This window comes from Acipenser ruthenus, chromosome 1 (assembly GCF_902713425.1).
Source record: "Acipenser ruthenus chromosome 1, fAciRut3.2 maternal haplotype, whole genome shotgun sequence".
Taxonomy (NCBI): Eukaryota; Metazoa; Chordata; class Actinopteri; order Acipenseriformes; family Acipenseridae; genus Acipenser; species Acipenser ruthenus.
In genome coordinates this window covers 45,690,279-45,713,643 of record NC_081189.1, presented here as the reverse complement: position 1 = coordinate 45,713,643, position 23,365 = coordinate 45,690,279, and the positions used below count along the sequence as shown (strand labels likewise).

At 36.7% G+C, this 23,365-nt stretch overlaps 2 protein-coding genes across 2 annotated transcripts in view; one reads left to right on the top strand and one right to left on the bottom strand.

Moving 5' to 3' along the window:
• LOC117421090 (structural maintenance of chromosomes protein 5-like) overlaps positions 1–13,920 on the top strand; it is a 100,169-nt gene extending 86,249 nt beyond the window's left edge. The window contains exons 21-24 of the mRNA XM_059025726.1: positions 9,239–9,358; positions 9,716–9,895; positions 10,079–10,174; positions 10,779–13,920. Coding sequence (XP_058881709.1) covers positions 9,239–9,358; positions 9,716–9,895; positions 10,079–10,174; positions 10,779–10,919 — 537 coding nt within the window. The 3' untranslated portion in view covers positions 10,920–13,920. The remainder of the gene's footprint in view (positions 1–9,238; positions 9,359–9,715; positions 9,896–10,078; positions 10,175–10,778) is intronic.
• Positions 12,112–19,371, bottom strand: klf9 (Kruppel like factor 9). Its single transcript, XM_034035025.3, has 2 exons — positions 18,417–19,371; positions 12,112–15,884 (listed from the first exon to the last, which is right to left on the bottom strand). Exons 1-2 carry the CDS (start codon positions 18,883–18,885, stop codon positions 15,607–15,609), a joined length of 747 nt encoding a protein of 248 aa, XP_033890916.2. The 5' UTR covers positions 18,886–19,371; the 3' UTR covers positions 12,112–15,606.
• Positions 19,372–23,365: the final 3,994 nt, after the last annotated feature.

The following is a 23,365-nucleotide window of genomic DNA, read 5'->3' as shown; positions in this document are numbered from 1 at the left end:
AGTTATTCTTACACCGCGCACCCTAGCATATTTATGACCTGCCTCTGCTCACTAACGATTGGACAGCTGCATAACAAGGATTAGATCTTTGACTCTCCCATTGGTTAAACCTACTCAAGAACTTCAACTGTTTGTCCTGCCTCTGCTCACTTATGATTTGACTGCCGTGGAGAAAATATGGATCTTCTATTTTTTTATATAATATAAAAAATGTAATTCTGCACGATTCTTAAATTGTAAAAAACATTAATCTGCAATCAACTCTTTAGTTAATTAGTCAGTCTGATGAATCTGTTAATCTGAGCAGCCCTATATATATATATATAATTACTCACACACACACACGCACACAGTCACAGACAAAAGTATTTGGGCAGTAAAAAAGAGAAAAACCACAAAGAGTGATTTCAATAATTTCTAATTGTTCTATTGAAAGATATATAAATTAAAGCAGAGATTCAGCTTTATAATAAAACAACACATTATTACATAACATGCATACACTGAAAAATAACATGCAAAAACTAATTACATACTTTAACAAAAGTATTTGGTCAGTCAACATGTTTTGTATGAAACCCAATTCATTGATAATTATTAACAATTATCATGATTGAAAACCAATACCTGATGTAATAAATAAATACATAATCATCAATTGCTGAAAAATGTATTGGAAATTTGTGATTCAGAAAAGCAACAAATATGGTTAACTAAAGAGCAGAGCAATGATCTAAAAGTGGCAGTGATACAACTAAATGAAAAAGGAGACTACCAGAAGAATAGCCAAAAGACGGTTTACTGACAAGCACTGTGTGGGCTTTTATTGACAAACACAAGAGAACAGGAACTACTGTAACTAGCTCCAGGTGTGGAAGACCAAGAACGATTCTGCAAAATCTGGAAGAATCATCGTTCAAACAGCCCGGCAAAGTCCTTGGATTACTGCAAAAGATTTGACACAATAATTGAGAGAAGATGGTCAAGAAATTCATGAGCGAACAATTCAACGACATCTTAACAAGATGAATGTCCACGGGCGAAAACCAAGATGCAAACCTTTGTTAAAAACAATACACAAAAGAAAGCGATTGGAGTTTTCCATTGAATACTTGAAGCCTGATTTCTTCAACCAAATACACAAAATAAAGTGATTGTAGTTTTCCATTGAATACTTGAAAATGCCGGATTATTTCTTCAAATTTTATGGTCAGGCGAATCCAAAATATATAATTTTTCACCAAGAAAGCAACAATGTGTTTGGAGGAAGAGAGGAGAATAATTTAAAGAAAAGTTAATCATGCCCAGTGTTAAACATGGTGGAGGTTGTGTGATGGTATGGGCTAGTTTTTCTTCTGCAGGCACTGGCGACCTTTGTATTGTAGAAGGATCAATGAATGCTGCAAAGTATCAAGAAATTTTGATACTTGGACGGGAGTTTGTATTCCAGCAGGATAATGACCCTGTGTTCTGCGAAGTCTACAAAAGAATTTCTGAAAAAAAGGACGATTACACTTATGGATTGGCTATCTCAGTCCCCAGACTTACATCCCATCGAGATGTTGTGGATTGACTTTTGCAAAAAGGAAACCAGAGTCGATTGCAGAATTCAAAGCAGGCAGTAATAATGATCAAATTCCATTTCTTTTTTTTTTGGGTGACAGTTATTATTATTTATTTCTTAGCAGACGCCCTTATCCAGGGCGACTTACAATTGTTACAAGATATCACATTATTTTTTACATACAATCACCCATTTATACAGTTGGGTTTTTACTGGAGCAATCTAGGTAAAGTACCTTGTTCAAGGGTACAGCAGCAGTGTCCCCCACTAGGGATTGAACCCACGACCCTCTGGTCAAGAGTCCAGAACCCCAACCACTACTCCACACTGCTGTTACCTCTGGTTCGAGTGTTGGAATGACATTGTTTTTTTAAACACTTCATGTTATTACAGAAAACAGAACATATTCATTGTACTATTTTACACTATTTAGCTTGCCATAATGGACAAACTCCCAACACAAATCAAACGCATTGCATTATGTATTACACACGTGTGTGAAATATATATATATATATTGTGGGTGTGTGGGTGCACACAGACGAAGCAGACAGTAGTTTCCTATCCAAGTTTGTTTATTAAACTTCACAAAAGTAAAAAAAATAAACTTGCTCGCCTACTTCACAAAAGAAAATACCATCCTGGTTGCGAGATGAGATGTAAAGAAAATAAACAGTTCAAACAGTATTTGTATAACAAAAAAACCCAACAACAATGTAAACTAACTGGACAGTTAACCACATCCAGTTGAATTAATTGGTTCCTGGGTTTTACCAGGTTTGTTGGCTTCAGCTTGTCTCCAGCATGTGAAAACCAGCAGCGTCTCTTTCCCCGTTGCTGTATTCCCTTCCAACAGCGCCAACCCAGGAAAGAAGATTTCAGTCGCAAAGGCAGTTTTTTTAGCTTCTGTTTTATATTCCCGGTCAGTCTTGGTTGTAGATAAGCTCACGCTGCTCACTGGTTGGAAGCCAATCTTGACTGGCTGTGAAGGCTTTCTTTTAAAGGGTGCTGGATCATCTGGTAATTGGACGGTTACAGGCTACAGGTGCGGTCTAATTAAGGCTAATGAGAATTAACCATAGTACAACCTTGATCCCCTACCTAACCACACCTGCAGCCTGTTTACCCGTTAACTCCTTGACATCATGGCAGGCAAGTATGCTGACCACAGGTCTATCATTGTGTTATCTGCAACACCTGTGGGCTTGTTCCTAGCCTGCCATGAACGCCTCCTGCTGGTGAACCTGTGAGCTGGCTCACAATATAGATATATTTTAGCTCAAAGAGCCAGCTGCCCAACGTTTCGATATGTTGTACATATTGTAAATGAACCTCACCCACTCGGGTTCGTTGCCCCTTTAAAAATAGACCCAGGACACAGATTTGTAGGTTTCAAAGCGCTCTTGCGCTATTTTTTTAATAATAACAAAAACCAAAATAAACAAAACAAACACCTAGCTCTTTCTTGAGCACTAACTAAACACAGTACTGGAACCTAAACTAACAAACAGGACAGCTAAACTGTTTACCTGTTAAAACAAAAATCAAACCAAAACAAAACAGTTAAATAAAACAAACCACATAGGTTTTACACTGATCTGGAAAAGTTTTACACTACCTTTTGTACGCTTGAGCACACAGACAAGCGGGCTCTCCACACAGCAGCCCCAAGCAGACTGAGTGCTTCTCTTTTATATCCTGCACCTGGCTCTAATTTACAATAACAGCCAGGTGCAAGTCATAATTAACTAAAATGTGCAGGCGTACATGTTTTATGCAAGGAGGATTTTAACCCCCTCCCTGCTGTGTTACAATATATACAGTGCCATGAAAAAGTATTTGCCCTCTGTCTGATTTTCTGCATTTTTGCATATTTTTGACACTGAATGTTATCAGATCTTCAGCCAAAACCTAATATTAGATAAAAGGGACCCTGAGTGAACAAATAACACACACATTTGATACATGTTTAATTTATTTATTAAAGAAAGTTATGCAACACCCAGTGCCCCTGTGTGAAAAAGTAATCGCCCCCTTAGACTCAATAATTGGTTACGCCACCTTTAGCAGCAATAACTGCAACCAAACGCTTCCTGTAGTTATTGAGTAGTCTCTCACAGCGCCGTGTAGGAATTTTGGCCCACTCCTCCATGCAGAACTGCTTCAACTCAGTGACATTTGTGGGTTTTCGAGCATGAACTGCTCGTTTCAGGTCCTGCCACAACATCTCAATGGGGTTTAGTTCTGGACTTTGACTAGGCCATTCCAAAACTTTAAATTTCTTGTTCTTCAACCATTCTGATGTAGACTTGTGTGTTTCGGACCATTGTCTTGCTGCATGACCCAGCTGCGCTTCAGCTTCAGCTCACAGACGGATGGCCTGACATTCTCCTGTAGAATTCTCTGATACAGAGCAGAATTCATGGTTCCTTCAATGATGGCAAGGCGTCCAGGTCCTGATGCAGCAAAGCATCCCCAAACCATGACACTACCACCCCCATGCTTGACCGTTGGTATGTGGTTCTTACTGTGGAATGCAGTGTTTGGTTTTCGCCAGACATAATGGGGCCCATGTCGGCCAAAAAGTTCTACTTTTGACTCATCTGTCCATAGAACATTGTTCCAGAACTCTTGAGGATCATCCAGGTGCTTTTTGGCAAACTTGAGACGAGCATTCATGTTCTTCTTAGTGAGCAATGGTTTCCGCCTTGCTACTCTGCCATGAATCCCATTTTTGCCCAGTGTCTTTCTGATGGTGGAGTCTGATGAACACTGACCTTAGCCGAGGCGAGAGCGGCCTGCAGATCCCTGGATGTTGTTCTAGGGTTCTTTGTGACTTCCTGGATGATTTTACGCCTTGCTCTTGGAGAGATTTTGGCAGGACAGACACTCCTGGGAAGATTCACTACTGTCCCAAACTTTCTCCATTTGGACAATATGTCTCTGAATGTGGTTCGGTGGAGCCCCAGAGCCTTAGAAATGGATTTGTAACCCTTTCCAGACTGATAGGCATCAACAACTTTTTTCCGGCAGTCTTCAGGAATTTCTTTTGTTTGTGGCATGATGTGCCTCTAGAACCTGTGTGCTGACAACTTCACTCTGATGGTAAGGGCCAAAGTTAGTCAGATTTATATTGGGTAGGGCTGGCCCAAATCAGGCCTGGTTGTTAACCAAAGTACTCAAACAGCTGACACTAATTATCCCTTTAATTGGGTTGAGTTAACTAGGGGGGGGCAATAACTTTTTCACACCTGAAGATTGCATGTTTGATTACCTTGCGCACCAAGCAAATGAAAGAAGCACCAAACTTTGGTGTCATTTTTTTCTCTCAGACTCCATCTATATACTATTACAACCCACAAAAAAATCTGACCAAATACAAAGTGAAAAATGTGTAAAAATGCAGAAAATCAGACAGGGCAAATACTTTTTCACGGCACTGTGTGTATATATATATATATATATATATATATATATATATATATATATATATATATATATATATATATATATATATAAGCATTGATTAAAATGCATAAATGTACAATATAAATATATATAAGCATTGATTAAAATGCATAAATGTACAATATAAATGTGAATATTTCTTTAACACTAGAACAGCCGAATTTTTTAACTACCTAGAACCGCCATGTGGGTCATTTTGATGCATACATTTTTAAACTGCTTTGTTATGAAAATGAGACATATTATAGGATACAGCTCAAAAGTTGTATTCATGAACATCATATCTAACATTTGCATCGCAGAAACACTGTATTTAAATGGAAAATTAAACATAAAAGGCTTTATTTTCAAAATGAGCGCGTATACAGCACGACTACAAACAGTGAAAAAATAAAATATACATTTCAAAAGAAACTGAAATCATTGTTTCTAATACTACATAAAAATAAACTATATCACTACTTCCGGTATGAAGGCTGCAATGTACTCTATGGAGCCTACAATGGCATCCAGGAGCTGTGTTGTAAACACAGACGCAGTCCCATTGAACACTATTGTGTAAACACGTGTAAACTGCTATATACAAACCTGTAAAACCGAAATATTTTTTTTCTAAAAGTAATATATATAAAAAAAAGAATATATAACATACGTTTCATATTAGGCACATAAGTTGTTATCCTACCTGTCATTTCGGTTTGCTGTATGAATCTGAGTGCAACTTGCCATATTCCAATCAAAATGACTACTTTCAAGATTAAATATTTCCTTCTGATATATTCCCATTGCATTTCTGGAACAAATCGAAGGATTGTTGTCTCCCAGGTACATTGAGAAATAAAGCAACTAGGCTTTGGCTGAGTTGGCATCTTGGTGCAATTGTACGAATCCACAATCATAGCAACCTCTGTCTTGTAGTCAGTCTACAAACAAAGAAAGGCTTGAAATAAAAAAAAAAACGCATGTGCTAGGAGGAGGAGGCGTATCTTCTTTGCTGCATTTACAAAAAAAAATGCAGCAAATGCAGCAAAAAGACATGTATTGTAATGTATGGGTCAAATTCACCCACGTTGCGGTTTTAGGTAGAACTGTTTATAACTTTATAATTTTTGCGATTCTGGCTATCAGATGTCGTCTGGATATTTAATTCGCATATTTAGGAAAAGTCAAAAACGGACATACACATGTGATTTACAACGGAAGAATTAACATTTTAAATCCAAAATGGGTCAAATTGACCCGCATGGCGGTTCTAGTGTTAAAATGTGCCAACTTGCTATTCTTTATCATTGTGGTTTTTGTTCTATCAGACTTTTGTTTTCCAGTTTTTATTAATTTCATTTTTCAGTGCTTATTTTTAGCTATTTTTGACTTTTATGTAAATCAGTTTTTTTCGGGGCTTTCACTTTTTATATACTGTATGAAATTGTTTTCAGTTACTTTCCAAAATGCTTGGCCGTTTTTCTTCTGTCACAATAGTAGTAACTTGACAGTACTTAGTTGTACCTTCTTTCCTTTGCTGTCTTCCACAATGAAATCCTTATGGTCACAGGCACATTCTTGTGGGGCTTTTGTGTGTGTAGGCATTTTTTTAACATTTTGCTGGAATTTACAATTATATTTTAAATTCTCACAAGTAATTGTAATAGAGCTTTAAATCCCACGAACAAGCCTTAAGAACATAAGAACATAGGAAAGTTTACAAATGAGAGAAAGCCATTCAGCCCATCTTGCTCGTTTGGTTGTTAGTAGCTTATTGATCCCAGAATCTCATCAAGCAGCTTCTTGAAGGATCCCAGGGTGTCAGCTTCAACAACATTACTGGGGAGTTGGTTCCAGACCCTCACAATTCTCTGTGTAAAAAAGTGCTTCCTATTTTCTGTTCTGAATGCCCCTTTATCTAATCTCCATTTGTGACCCCTGGTCCTTGTTTCTTTTTTGAGGTAAAAAAAGTCCCCTGGGTCGACATTGTCTATACCTTTTAGGATTTTGAATGTTTGAATCAGATTGCCACGTAGTCTTCTTTGTTCAAGACTGAATAGATTCAATTCTTTTAGCCTGTCTGCATACGACATGCCTTTTAAACCCAGGATAATTCTGGTTGCTGTTCTTTGCACTCTTTCTAGAGCAGCAATATCCTTTTTGTAACGAGATGACCAGAACTGAACACAATATTCTAGGTGAGGTCTTACTAATGCATTGTAAAGTTTTAACATTACTTCCCTTGATTTAAATTCAACACTTCTCACAATATATCCGAGCATCTTGTTGGCCTTTTTTTATAGCTTCTCCACATTGTCTAGATGAAGACATTTCTGAGTCAACATAAACTCCTAGGTCCTTTTCATAGATTCCTTCTTCAATTTCAGTATCTACCATATGATATTTATAATGCGCATTTTGTATTGCCTGCATGCAATACTTTACACTTTTCTCTATTAAATGTCATTTGCCATCTGTCTGCCCAGTTCTGAATGCTGTCTAGATCATTTTGAATGACCTTTGCTGCTGCAACAGTGTTTGCCACTCCTCCTATTTTTGTGTCGTCTGCAAAAACTAATGTTTTCAGAAAACTGATTTTCTTAAAACGGCACTTTTCTGTGTTTACATGATTAACGTTTACATGATTAACATGATTAGAATTCAACTTTATACGTGGATTGAAGTTTTTGGAAAACGCAGGATATGTTCGCATGCAAAGTACAATAGTAGCCTAAGTACGATTTGAAAACCGGACATTTCTGCGATAGAACGGAGACCAATTCAATAATTCAAGTGCTTTATCGAAGTGTCAGGTCTTAAATTCAAAGATTACTATCCTATACCTCTATTCAGATTCCCCACAATGTACAATCAGCCTTTCCAACAGCTCTTCCTGTTCTATATTACCAGTTTCTTTTGCAGACATTATTTTAAATTATCACGCGATTTTAAAGCTGGAAAACATGTGCTGCTTCAGTATGGGCTATTAACAAATACATACAGACTTTAACAAATGTATTACTTTATCCAGAACTAGGCAAATGGATGCATGCAGAGTGACTACAGATTATTATTATTTTCTCTGTTTTCCATGTGCAGGAATGAAGGTCAAAGTTTGCACATGTGCAGTACGCTATCGGAATAAGTTTTCCGAAAAGTGTGTTTACATGACATACCTTTTGTTAGTTTTCAGAATTTAATCTGAAATTTCTAGGTGCTGTTTTCCGAAAACTAACTTTCGAAATATTCTGATACATTTTCCGAAAACTGTGTTTATATGACACTTGATATCGGAATTCTTATGCTCATGTAAACGCACTGATTGATAGGTACAAGTCAGGAAGGCGGGACATTGCCCAACTGCACAGAAAGGTAGTTTGTTTTATTTTTTTTTTGTAGTAGGTTTTTTTTTTTGTTTGTTTGTTTTTTAAATGGGGAAACCGGTGAAATCAATGTGAATTGAGTAACCTTTTCCGGTGTTTATTGGCTATACATCAATTTCATTTTTTTATATCGGGTGTGTTTTATCAGTTAAAACTATAGATCAGAAGCCCTAATTATAGATAATGCTCATTGTAAATACATACCACCCTTACATGGGCTCATCCTAAGGGATACAATAAAATGCATTGCAATCAAAGTGATCGCTGCAAATTGTAGAATTTTTGTTCTCTTGGAAAACAGGATACGTATAAATAGCCTCAACTGTAGCTTAATCCCATCAGTTAATGGAAACAAGAATAAAGCTTCTCCTTTTGACTTTTTTTCCCTCACAACCGGGTAGACCGCAATAAAGACCCACGATGTCGTACACAACATCAAAAGCACTTCTGTTTTTTTTTTCTTCAAATTGCTGTTCCTGCAGTCATCAGAGGACACACCCTGATCTCAAACCCCTGTGCAGTAGAGCTGACATACTGAAACAGACTAAACTTATAAGTGTAAGAAGTTGTTAGGATGTTAACGGTGAAAGAAAAATTCCAGGTACGTTATTTAAACAGTTGTAGCAACACATGGGGGCGTATAACACTATTTTTCGGAACCCCACTACATAAATCTTTTAAGATTATATAAACATGTGAAACCGTGTTAATTTTTGGCTTGCAGGAACAAACTATTTAAAGGCAAAATATATCACTTGTCTCCATTAAAATAAATAAATAAGTAAAATGTCTTGTCATAATGTGACGCAGGTGTTCTTCCATTGTCTTGTGTCGATTGCAGGTAAAAGAAAGGTGGTTAAATCCACTGAAACAGCTTGTAGAGCAAATCAATGAGAAGTTTGGTGATTTCTTCAGTTCCATGCAGTGTGCTGGAGAGGTGGACCTACATTCAGAAAACGAGGCAAGAAAAAGTGTTCTTTCCCTTAAGAATAAAAATGGTGCAGCTAAAATCCATAAAGAATGTACGTTGACTTTAATGATGGGCTTTCTTAAGATGCAGTATTCTCTTTAGCATACACTGGTGTGCATTTTAATCCTGTATTTAACATAGCTTTTCTCTGTACAATAGGGTATTGTTTTACTCATGTAACAGTAAACACAATATTATATTTAATACCTGTGGAACTTAAGATGTAGACATGAAATTAGATGGTAGTTCTATTTCAGAACTGAATGTACAATTTAATATTTTAGACTTGACTAATTGTTTTCTTTTAGCTCAGTTAAAAAAGAAAGAAATGTATTTCTTTATTTTTAGGAGGAATATGACAAGTATGGAATTCGCATTCGAGTTAAGTTTCGCAGCAGCACCCAGCTCCATGAGCTCACTCCACATCATCAGAGCGGAGGCGAGCGCAGTGTTTCCACCATGCTGTACCTGATGTCTCTGCAGGAGCTCAACCGCTGCCCTTTCCGAGTAGTGGATGAAATTAATCAGGCAAGTGGAGGGGAGGCAGTCTTTTCCTGCCATGCTCAAACTGACAGAAGATTGTGTGAGGATGGTACTGGTTTCATAATGTCTTCATCATCTCTGTATTTAAAGATACTGGAGTAGGATAAGGTCATTTTAATTTTTTTTATATATATATAAAATATTTTGAAATGTTTCCTTCTTTCACAGGGTATGGACCCAATCAATGAACGGCGAGTTTTTGAAATGGTGGTGCGCACAGCTTGCAAGGGAACCACTTCTCAGTACTTCTTTATTACACCCAAGGTGATACAATTTAAACTAAACCACATCATTGTTTGTTTTCTCATTTAAGACAGATTGTTTTCAGTTTATCAGGTTTTGAAGATTCTCAATTTCATATGAGCTTCTCTAAAGAACCATGTCATCTAAATATATCTAGAGGATACTTAATGAACATTCATGGACTGCTGTTGCTATTCTGCAAATGGGGGTGGCCAAACAACCAACAAGCTCCTGAAGGGGGCAAGTAGGGTATCTACGACGTCCTAATGAGTGAAATAATAGTGCTAACAAATACAATGAAAGAAAGATTAAAAAAAAAAAAAAAAAGAAATCAACACAAATCTATATGCAAGGCTTAAGAATTGTATTATGGGGGTCCCTGCTTGGCTCACCTACTAAAGGAAAGGCGCTTGGTGTGCAGGGTGAGTCATACACGGAGTGTAGGGGAACGCCTGGCTGTGGGAAGTCGCTGGTCTTCACTGGGGATTCTGAAGGGAGCATTGCATTCTCGATGGGTTAAATAATTGGGCACATTAAATTTAAAAGCAGATAACAATAATTGTATTATGTCACCACAGATTCTCTTTCCTTTAATTCTCAGTAATTGTTTTCTGTACATATGTAGCTGCTGCAGAATCTGACATATGCTGATGAGATGACTGTCCTGTGCGTTCACAATGGGGTACACATGCTGCCTCCTTCCAAATGGAACTTAAAAGCTTTCTACAGAAGACGACAGCGATTTCAGCGGATGTTGGCCCAGTGATGAGAGCTTCAACCTCTCAGTGCTTTTCAGTGCACAGCTCTTGTTCTCTTTGTGGAAATACCCGTTGATGAGATGCTAATCTACTTCTGTTTTGTTCAGTAAGTCAGTTAACTGCAGTATCTGTGGAAAGTGAATGTTTATGGAATTCCAGTAAATTCTAATGTGTATTCTGTATATAGGTATTTTATAGTTATTTACTTAACAAAAAACGACTTGGTGGGCTTAGCCCCCCCAGCTGGCTATACCTGGATATGAAACTAAAGAAGTTAAAGTAAAAAAAAACAAATGATAAAAACAAGCTTGTCTGCAAAGATGGTGCTTATAGTAAATACAGTACAATCTATGGTTATCAAAAGCTGTTGGTTTAGTTAATTTGTATGCAGTGTTACAAACCTTATTTGAAAGGTTGATTTGTTTTGTTATATAAAAAAATTAAGGAATTGAAACATTGGTATTTTTTGTTAAACGCAGTACATTGTGTTTGCTGGTTTAAGTGTTATTTATTATTTATTCAACTATTTATTAATAGTTTAGGGGCTATTTTGTGTTCATGCCAGCAATATTGAATATTTCAACAGCTTTTCCAAATTTTAGTTTCAAAATCTATAGCATTTAAATATTGACATGTACTGTGTTTCCAGGTTATAGATGAAAAGAATAATTATCATAGGACCTCCAAAATTAGATAGGAGCTTCCAAAATTGTTATCATGTGGGACAAACATTTTCCACTTTTGTATGGCCACTAGAAACCACATGTTATGAGGTAGATATTATGAAACGGGGAGGCCTAAGAATTAGATAATAAAAATGGATTTTCATGTGCCTACAGGACAAATTCACAGAGCCATTGAAAAGACAACAATCTTCTACTGGGATCCATTGTTCTGTTTTATTGATTTTGTTTGTAGATTGAACTGTGTTATCTTGGTTTTCATATTAATATGTAACTACTGCATATATTTTGTATGCAAATGTGTGTGTGTGGTTTTTATGGTTTTAAAAAAAATTGTCAACTGAATTACTGAAAATAGCAACTTGATTTGCCAATTGAAAATCTGTTGACAACTCAAGTTCATTTTCATTATTGATAAGTTGTCAAGAAAAAATGACTAAACTGCTTGTGCGGCCTCAAAACTGCCTGTGGATTTAATGGTTTCTCACATTTGTTTCAGCAGAAAAATTAATGAAGATCTGTTAAGACAGTGTGTTATTTATTGTTTCATAATAAAGTCGGACACACACTTTTATATACATTACATGCTGGGATGCACCAGTCTGTAGCTCTTCTTGGTTTACATGTTCTGTTCAAACAAAGACAATAGAGTGGAAAAACCTCTTTAAATGGAAATGGCACATGAACAATCAACTGAAAATCTCTCGCACCTGATGCCTGCATGTTTAGATTACAGGGACATTCCTAAAAAAATGACAACTGAATTGCTGTTGCTAAATGTGCCATATGCACACTGGAAAATTGACAATTATTTTAAGTCATTTTAAGATGGCGTCTGTTTGCAGTAAACATGTTTCAGCAGCTGCTATTGTAATTGGAATAATTTTGAAAAGACGTTGGCGTAGAAACACTTGAAAGAAACAGGCATGGAGCACTTGATGCTTTGATGCAGGAACTGCATTTGGAGGATCCTGCAGGATTAAATCATTTTTTTATGTATGTCCCTGTCGACATATTAAGATTTATTGACTTGAGTCCGATCACTGCAAGACAAAATACAAATATGAGGGGGGCGATTTCTGCTGGAGCGTCTGGTAATCTCCCAGTTTTTTCGCAACAGTTTGTCTTTTACCTCCGAACATATTTGCTAATGTCTTTTTTAATTGCAGTCTTTATATTCTGCCCATCTAACGTCCCATGAACATTTTCTAGCATGCAGGGGATCAATTGTAAAGTGCCCTCATGCATCCACTTGTCTGTAGCCATACTTCCTATTTGGCAAAACTGAGAGTAAAATCGGGTGATTAGATAATGCAATATCATTGGCTAAACAGACAGGCATGTAGATAAATTGTCAACTGAATTGCTGAAAATAGAACAGTAGTCTATTTCAGCAACTTGATTCACAATCGAAAACGTGTTGACAACTCAACTTGTGAAAAACGGTCCATTTGAGTTACCAAGAAAAAGTTGCTTGTGTATCCCTGGCCTTAGCAAATCAAGTCATATGCTTTTAAATTATAGAATTTCAAGTATGTTGGGGGAAAAAAATATTGTTCCTTTTTAAATTACGTAATGACAAAGATCTGCTATCTGAAAACTATGACAGTAAACATTTCTTGCAAAGGCACAAGTATGAATGCAACTTGATTTAGTTTGAAAAATGAAAAATAATCCACAAAGCTGGCCACTCATTTAAGTTAAACTTAATAACAAAAGCTATTATGTGGTACATAGACATTTTAATAGTGTTACTAGATTAATAGCAGCATACATTAACATAGAGTAAAATAACATTATTGCATTGATACGTTAGTCTGCTGGATAGACTTTAGAGCACAAGTTAACAGTACAATATTTGTTTTAAAATGTATCTATGTACAGGACAATTACAATGCATACCAAGGTTTTATAGTACTGTTTTTCTTTTTATATTCCCCAGAAATATTTTAACATGCACTTAATTAAATACCCCCCTCCAACCAACCAATGAAATTAATATACACCATAATTAGCCATATTTGTTTCCAAATATATTATGCAGGATGCAACAAGCATAAAATGCAATGACATGTTCAATTAATAAAGGATTGTGTTTTATCATACATACAAAACAAAGTAGGAGAACAGTTTGTCTATTAAACAAACATTCAACATACATTATTAACCACAGTACAAAAAATATACAATATAAAATATACAAGTACATAAACAAAATTTAGCAGTGTGAAGAAAAAGTTGAAGCATGCAGCACATGGATGGATTGTGCTGGCAGGGCTAAGGATTTTTTGACAGACTTGTAAAAAACATTCTCACGTAGGAAAAAGCTGTTGCCTTCAAACATTCAAAAACTGGGCACACCCATAAATGCAAGGCCATCTACAAGTAACCCTTTCTCTAGTTCTGATAACTTGACAGTGTCAGGATGTTTTCAATACATTCAGAGTCTATGTTGTGCTGACATTGGTGTTGATTAGGCTAATTTGCCATTCAAAGTGAATCAACTGAACAAACTTGATTTGTGTAGATAGCAGTTCTCCAGAGTCTACAACAAGCAGAAATCAACACAAATCAAAGCAGCTGTTTCTTCATTTGTTTCACTTTGAATGGTAAATGATTATCAGCACCTGATTTCTGTGGAGAGCTCCATTCAAATAATCTGTGCAGTAGTTGTGGGACTGTAAACTCCTTCCTTGTGGCCAGTGGCCATAAAAGGCAATTTCACCTTTCAGGACACACTCTGTCCCTTTTAATTTGGAAAGCATTTTACTCTAGTTGCATACAGTGCACCTTGGTGGTCAGAATATAACCGTACTGCAACCATCTGATTCAACAATTCAAGTTTTAAGATCTTGGGGTTAATAACCATTTAGCATTGCAAACTACTACTGATGATCAGCATTAAGTATTTGTGGTTATTCTAGTTTAAAATAAAACATAATTTCCATGTTCACTGAACAAGTCTGTGGTCATTTTTTTGTGTTGCCAGCTCCAATACGGAGTGGCTTTCATTGCACGACTGGTTCTGAGACACTTTTACTGCAGTGTGTCATGGTGAATGTGCCACTGTAATCATTATACATTACACACACTACGCTTAAATAATTATCAAAAGGGTGGTACAGTTTTAATAATAAGAAAAACTAGAGTCAATGAGAACAATGTCTTAACATGGTTTTACTTCGTTGTCTTAGTTTTACCATAGAAGTCTGATGTAAGTGTTTTGACGCTGAACAGTTGTAATACTAAATGTAATAAAATCCCACTTTTTATTACATTTACAAATGTCCATATATTCTATTGCTTTAGGATCGAAAAGTCAATTAAGCAATAAAGCTACATCTTTTCAATGCAACAAAACTTCTTGTATCTATTTTCCCAAACTTCAGGCTTCTGGAATATGCCTGTAAATTGTTACACAGATTTCCTAAAATGTTACAACTTTTGTATGAACATTTTCTAAAAATTTCTCCAAGCACACATCTCAAAAACGCCATGCCCAAGGAAGAAAAAAAAAAAAAGGGAAAATCATAAATTAATGCCACTATGCTCTGAGTGAAAGTTTTGGGGGAGATTCAAAGTATTGATTCACATTGTTATATGAATGGTTGAATGAAGACAGATGCCTCTTTTCAAAATTGTCAATGCCTTGACTGGGAAATCCATATTAAAAGTTTGAAAAACTTGCAATCCCCCTGGAATCTCAACAACCTGTTGACAAAACACAAAAACAAAACCTACTGGTATATCCATGGCAAAGACCCTTTAAGATTAGATTCTTAACAAGCTGTTCTAAAGGATAACATAAAGAAAATAAGTTCTTGCTCAGAACTAGGGGCTTCAGTCACATCAGGATTACCTGGTTATTTCTTCAATCGCGACTAGGGTATTAAAGGTAAACACAGCAATGAAACTGTATACTACAATGTGGCATTTTCAAGTTGAAAAGCTTCCCCTACACAATATTAGTGGCGAGTTTACCAGGCACTTTTTTTTCTGTAGGAGATCACAATCAGTGTTTTTTTGATGCCTGGTAAAAGACTCCAGGTTCTGAAGACAAAAAGGCAGAAGAGTGTGCCCTCCAGCCGGCCTTTTTAATCATGCTGGGGTTGAAGTCTGCGTGGCGCCGGGCATGCTTCGTTAAGTGATCGCTCCTCATGAAACACTTCTCACAAAGCGGGCAGCTGAACCGTTTCTCCCCAGTATGGGTCCGGTAGTGCCGGGTCAGTTCATCTGAGCGGGAGAACTTTTTGGAGCAGTCGGGCCATGTGCATGGAAAGGGTCTTTCACCTTTGAAAAGAAAATATATTTAGTAAGTCACGGGCCTAATCCTAACAGTAAAACGCAACTGTCTTGTTTACAACATTGCCCTGCTTTAACCTACTCTACAGCTGAGGTGGCTGAAGTGTTGAATTTAAATCAAGGGAAGTAATGTTAAAACTTTACAATGCATTAGTAAGACCTCACCTAGAATATTGTGTTCAGTTCTGGTCACCTCGTTACAAAAAGGATATTTCTGCTCTAGAAAGAGTACAAGGAAGAGCGACCAGAATTATGCCGGGTTTAAAAGGCATGTCATATGCAGACAGGCTAAAATAATTGAATCTATTCAGTCTTGAACAAAGAAAACTAAGCGGTGATCTGATTCAAGCATTACAAATTCTAAAAGGTATTGACAATGTCGACCCAGGGGCCTTTTTTGACCTGAAAAAGAAACAAGGACCAGGGGTCAAAAATGGAGATTAGATAAAGGGGCATTCAGAACAGGAGGCACTTTTTTACACAGAATTGTGAGCGTCTGGAACCAACTCCCCAGTAATGTTGTTGAAGCCAACACCCTGGGATCCTTCAAGAAGCTACTTGATGAGATTCTGGGATCAATAAGCTACTAAGAACCAAAACGAGCAAGATGGGCCGAATGGCCTCTCATTTGTAAACTTTCTTATGTTCTTATAATGGCTTAGAATCAGCATGCAGCTGAGCTATAGCTAGAACTAAAAATCAAGATCTCAGCACTCCCAGTCATTGTCTGTTCAATACTTCTGCTTTATTAAGGATTAGTTTAATAGGAACCAAAACCCTATTAGTTTCCGATCAAGCATGCAGTGTTACTACTGAGACAACTTTCTGACATACTACAGTAAATTTTCCTTGAGGCTTGAATCTAGGCTTGTTTCTTAACTGAAGGTATATCTGAACTGTCCTGCCCAAGCATGTCATGAAGAAAGCATGGTTCTTTATTTCAGTTAAAAACAAAAAAAAAAGTCTGTAAAAGCAATTAGAGGTTTGTTTTTTTCCCATTTTATGGCGTACAATAACTCTTGGGTCCTAATCTGCAACCTTGTCAACTCTGTTACATGGAGTTCCACCTGCTCTAGTCTATATCATTTTATAGAACAGATGGTGCCAATAGAGTTGAAAGGTCACAGTGGGGGGAAATCAGAATAGTTCCTGAACACTGAACATTAAACAGATATGCAATTTAGCTCAATAACAATTGGGAAAATGAATAAACCTCAATATTGGATCAAATAGAACTTAAAACCGCTGATAAGTATTACAAACACCAAAAAGGCTAAGGGCCTTTAAATATATTAAAAGTTTAACGCTCAAATTAAAATATATTTCAATATGAACCTCAAATATGATACAGATATAACTGAAGCCTTGAATTTGTTCAGCAGATTGATCATTAATCACTGTCAAGTTGATCACATTCTTGGCTTTTATTAAATTCCTATTGCAGTGGCTTAGAGAAGGGATGCTGGTCATGTTTGATGGGAGCAAAGTGATAAATAATGAAATGCACAGGCGCTCAAAATGGGTTGGAAAAGTAGGTCAAGGCATACAAAACAGGCATAGTATGCTGAATGTGATATAGTATGTCCTCAGTGTAAATCATTTGGGTGCGTATTGTTTTTCCGCTGTACAGGTGACTTCAGCACCCCACACAGGTTCCAGGAAATGTCATGGAAATTTGTTCTGACCACGTTTCAGTCCCTTGAAGGGGGGGGGGGGGGGTAGTTGGGGGCCAAAAGCCTGCCTATGCCTTCCCTCCCCAGTGTGGAATAAGTCACATTCACATTATGAATCATTTCCTCATGGCCCTCATTGTAGGGCACTACCATACATTTTACTCGAATTTGCCTGCCCCCACTATACATAGTAATGGGCACCCCTGGGGAAACTAAATTTTAAGAGGGGTGAGAGATTGGGTTTTACTTGACTTCGGCATTATAGCCCATCTACAAGATAAGCTGCGTGTCATGTTTATTGAAACAGATACATACACGTCCTGGACATCCACACCCACATGATTTCCCAACAGTACACGTTGTTCCCAGCTACTGTGTATCAACAATTTCAACTGCCACACACAGCAACTCATCCAGCCCCCATCCACACACCCGCCCCCTCCCAAACAAACAGATTTCAACAGGGAGGTCAAAACACAGCTTGAGTACAGCACATATTAATGCTGTATTTACATTCTTGTAATTTAATGGTTTGTATATTTTAATGTAATCGTATTTTATCTTTCCATTTACTTACTGTACTACTATCTAGGAATGGGATATATAATGCAACAATATTGCTGTATTAGAAGACAGTCAGTGACGTAGGCTTATTCACTTGCTGATGTAGCACACAAACATTTAACAGAACAAAACGGCCCACCTATGGCGTGTTCTCGTCTGACTATAACCCTATACACTAACGAAACATTTAACATTACAGCTGCTGGGTTGGTTTCAATAATAATGATACCTCTACATTTCTAATGAAATTAACTTTAAGCAGAGAGAATAATAAAATACCAACCAGTGTGCACTCTGAAATGAGCCTTCAAATGAGATGACTTCCCATACAACTTCCCACAGCCAGAGTACGGGCAGAGGTGTCTCTTTTCACAAGTCAATTTAATTTTCCCTCGGCTGCCGCTGTTGAGTTTTAGATTGATCGATTTCTCTTTACTTCCATAGTCGTACTTATCATCACTGGTAGTACCCTTGACTTCGGTTTCGCTGCTGGTGTCGCTTTCTTCTACCTCGTTATCACTTGAGCAACTGGCAGCTGTACTGTTGGGACTAGTAGTAATGCTGCAGATGTGTGAAAGCGGCTTACATTTATTCAAGTCGAGCAAAATCATAGCGACCATGAGTAAAGTTCCATTTTCTTTGGTATCTTTTGAGGCTGCATCTTCAGACATAATCAAGTCAGGGCAACTGTGCATAGCTGCTCGGTTAGAAATGGAAACCAAGCATTCTGCTGCTAAATCAACGTCCGACATCCTGTTATTTTATTAGAAGCACAAAATCCAATGATCCCAATGGCGAGCTCACTCAGATTTGTTTAGGTTTACATACGTCTTCTGTCAAATAAACAATAATCCTTATTCTGAATGTTGCTTAGGTGTAAACGGTACGTTTTATGACTGCCCTTTGCTTTTTATAAGACGAGGTACATACCGATCTGCAATATGACCAAGCACGTGTCTACTTTAATGCGGCCGGTTTTAAAAGTACAGCAGGTAATATACATTCCTTTAAAACAAAAAATAAAAACCATCAAACTTAAAACGTGTAAACACTTATTTTCGTAATTTGTTTAACACATCCTTACGTATAGCTTACACCGCTGCCTGGCAGGTAGGTTATAGAGAATTCATTCCTCAGCTTGTTCGGCTTTATCTCTTACTCACAGACATATGTTTCTTACTTGCTCTACTTCTGAGCTGTGTTCTCTTTGCAGAGTAACAATTTCGCGGAATCCAGGAGAGTCACAATCAAGTAAAAAATTTCATTGGCCACAAAAAGGTGACGTCATTTTGTATACAGTCTTCCAAATCACTTGGATACGGGTTTGATTGGTATTTGAATTGGACCAATAAGACAAGGACTTGGAAAAGGGGGATGTTGTTATGAAGAAAAACAGGAACGAGTACTGAGAAAAGCTAGTTAGATACATAGATACACGTGTGTTGTTGAGGTTTTTAAAAGGGAAACGCTGAGACTGGTATGCTGTGTTATAACTGTTTTTCTTTGACAGAGTTGAAACTGGTTCAGGTCATGATCGTTTTAAATTAACATTAATTTGATGGATTAATGTTAACGTAGAAAATGAAAATAGGCTCCAATGAATTATAACAATAAGGTTGGTATACGATGTCGATTTGAAAATATATGTTCGGCTGTATAGGAATAAGACAAACGTAAAAAAAAAATGCATAAAAGCACTGCAGAAATATAGTCCATTCTGTCCTCATTTGTAGTACCATCAGTATATGACGTTGGTGGAAAATTGGTAATTATACCTATGTGTGCTTTGCAGATAAGAAAAAAAAACACTGCTGATAGCATCTAGCTTATATGATATATAGTTATGTATTGTTTTGCACATAGTTGTCTTGAAGGACCAGTTCTATTTATAGCACAGAACTTGGAGTGCTGCCAGATTGGACATAAACTGGAACTTGTTGATAAATAATGTTTACTTGGACAATTAACCCATTTTTATTCTGTGCTTGTGAAAAGAAAACAACCATTTTGAAAGGGCTGGGGAAACCAGCCTCCTGCTGGATATGGCTTGTTGAGAGTGTCAGATGTTGCTGTGTTATGTAAGCATGCCACGACAAATACAATGTTCCTTAAAGCAATAAAAACATTTTAGCAGCATAAAATTAGCTGAGAGTTGCGCAGAACCGTAGTACCTACCCGTAGCTGCAATTCTGCATGTTTGTTCTTAGTTGTATACCATTACAATTACTTTATTAATTTCAGAAAATGTACGTAAGACATTGGCAAAAAAGGGTCCACATTTATCTTTGTAAAAATACAGATTTAACTGTATAACCTTTTAACTGTGACTATTAATAACTGCAGTAACTCAGTGCCAACTAGTAAGTGTGACTTTACTGAGCACAAATGAAAAGAAAATACATTTTCCTCGTTGCACCTACATTTTTTTTGAAAATAACTTTTAAAGCGACATTTGAAATGCTTATAAAATAGTCTACTGCAATAAAGATGCTCAATTCTGATAATGAGAAACATCGTTTGCAAAGCAACATTGCCCTTTTAATAATAATCGCAGAACAGGAGGCATAGGGTTCACTTGAGGACACAGATCAGTTTCGCAGAAAATCTATTCAGGGCTGGAACATGGCGTTTTTATTTGTTCAATTTGAACAAAATGTCGTGCGTTTAGGTACCACAAATCCCTAGCCCTGTAAAAATAAATAAATAAATAAATAAATAAATAAATACGCTAACATACACATTATTAACATTATTATTTATGTGGCAGGTGTTACAGGGCAGTACAGGGTTTAATACAGTGAGAATACAAACTGATAGGAAATGGATTACAAACATTAACACTGAAAACACTGTTACATACACATTAATCTCTTTGTATATATGTAAAATAATAACTGCTAAACCACCAGGACCAAGACTTGCATTATTATTGTGAAGCCTAATCTGTGACTCCTCTTCATTGTCGAGAAGTTTTGCTGAGTCATTCAGCCAGTCACGCCTCTTTGAACGTGTCTCCAGAGGGCTTGGCTGGCGCACGTGGGACTCGCGCCACAGCTGCAGGAATCAAAACAACTACTTCATATATACACTGATGCACTGTACATCACAATCCTTCTTTCCTAGCACTTGCGTATATACTACTACTGGAAGTAGAATGTAATGTATGGTTGTGTTGGTAGTCTGAGGCCTTTTTAATATATCAAATAGTCTCGCCCATCCATTTTTCAATAGGCATAACTTTATATTATACATTGTACTGTTTATATCTCTGTAGTCAGGAAAGCAACACAATGATTGTGTTGCAGAATTCTCCCAGCAGTTTCACAGTAAAATAATATCAGACACCTCTCTATATGTGGACTGAAGTAGGGGAGACCATGGTTGGTTGTCACACTTTTTACTCTTTATTATTTTCCTCAATCTGGTGACATTCTGCCAGGTTTTGTTCCTCGTTATATTGAAGAGTAACTCTTCACATACAAATTGATGTTTTTTTTTATTTCAGCGTAACTTTATTCCAAGTATGATAATTAGATGGTTAAAAATGCGCCGGTCACCTGTGACAACCTGCCCCATACTGGGGTTGGTTGTCACAAAGTATGTTCTTGGTTTTACAGTAGAAAATAATGCAACTCTTTTTTTTTTAATAATATAACGTTTCTACTGTGTACAATGACAGAAAAGTTGTATTTTTACTTTTTATGTGAACATAAAAAATATAGACCTATATATATTTGAAATGTTACCACAGTTAAATAATACCACAGCCTCCACAGAACCAGAAGACAGACAGTAAATAACTTAAATAAGCATTATATGGTGACATATCCCACATGTTGGTGTAAAAAAAGTAGAAAGAAAAAATATAAGACTTCTTCCTTTAGGATTTACATGTGACAAACCCCAAAAACGATGTGACAACCTGCCCCAACCCGACTTTACATGACAATTTATTTATCTCAGTACTACTGGGAGAACCTACTGGTTTTGTTTTTACGCCAGTATCTGGTTCTATTAACATGGCCATCAGTTCAAACAAACTCCAATACTACTAAGAGTTATAACATAAATAAGAAGATATACATTTTTTACTTTGGGTATGGAAAAAAATGAAATATGTGCTAACCTTTATGTTAGATGGAATTGACCTCAAATTACAAGATGGTTGAGTTCCAGACAATAGAACACAAATTTCAGTGTTAGTATCACCTGCCTGCACCGTCTAGTGTCATAGTTATGAGCACTGTGACAACCAACCTGTGTAACAACCAACCCTGGTCTCCCCTACCATACAAAGCAATCAATCAACACAGTGAGAAAGAACTAGAATGGCATACAGTATTACACTGATCTGATTTTCCTAAATTAAGGCAACAAAGTTGCATCACAATACAGTAAATACAGTAAAACATCTATCATGCTAACTAATTAAGAAACAATGGCAGTGGCAAAACAAGACAACCCATTTACCTTTAAATATATAACAAACAGTACTGCATTGTTCTGTAAACCCCAGAGACTGAATTATAAATAGTGCATTTTCTATGACAAAAGAGCACTGCACAACAAGACAGGTTATCAAAGGGACTGTTTGGATATTCAAAGTTAGGAGAAAAGAGGTTTTACTTTATGCTGTACAGGAAATGTTAATCATTTTGATTAATAGTTTTTTATACAATTGAATGCTTATGAAAAATTACAGTTTGGCCTATATATATATATATATATATATATATATATATATATATATATATATATATATATATATATATATATATATATATATATGCTGCATCATGTTTACGCAAACTGACTTAAATAAAATCTCAGTCTAAGCACTTACAACCGTGAGATGAGTAGCACATTGTATTAACACGAGTTTGGTTTCACTGGAACCGGATCATGACGTTTGGATGTATAAAGTGGATCAGGCTTAGATTCCACTCACCCGCCATTGTCATCCAACAGTACTGTACGTACCGTAGCAGGGCAAATTAACCAATGAAAAGAAACTACGTCAACGTCAATTCAGTTGCTGTATTTCAAACCATTATTTTTTATTATCATCAGAAGTGCGTACTATACTAAAGAACGAAAAGAAGACATGACACTAAAAAAATCCAAAACAAAACACAACAAAATACAAAACACTTGAATACTAAACGCTTGGGCTTAAGTTGTACGTGCCTCTTGACCAGGAACAAAAGCTCTAAGATGTCAGATCAGTTTTCC

Bases quoted from the DNA above. Each gene is read 5' to 3' on its own strand.
- klf9 (XM_034035025.3), bottom strand. From the start codon at position 18,885: ATGTCGGACGTTGATTTAGCAGCAGAATGCTTGGTTTCCATTTCTAAC. The intron at 15,885-18,416 runs GTTGGTATTTTA...TTCTTTTCAAAG, and splicing joins TCATTTCAGAGTGCACACTG to GTGAAAGACCCTTTCCATGC.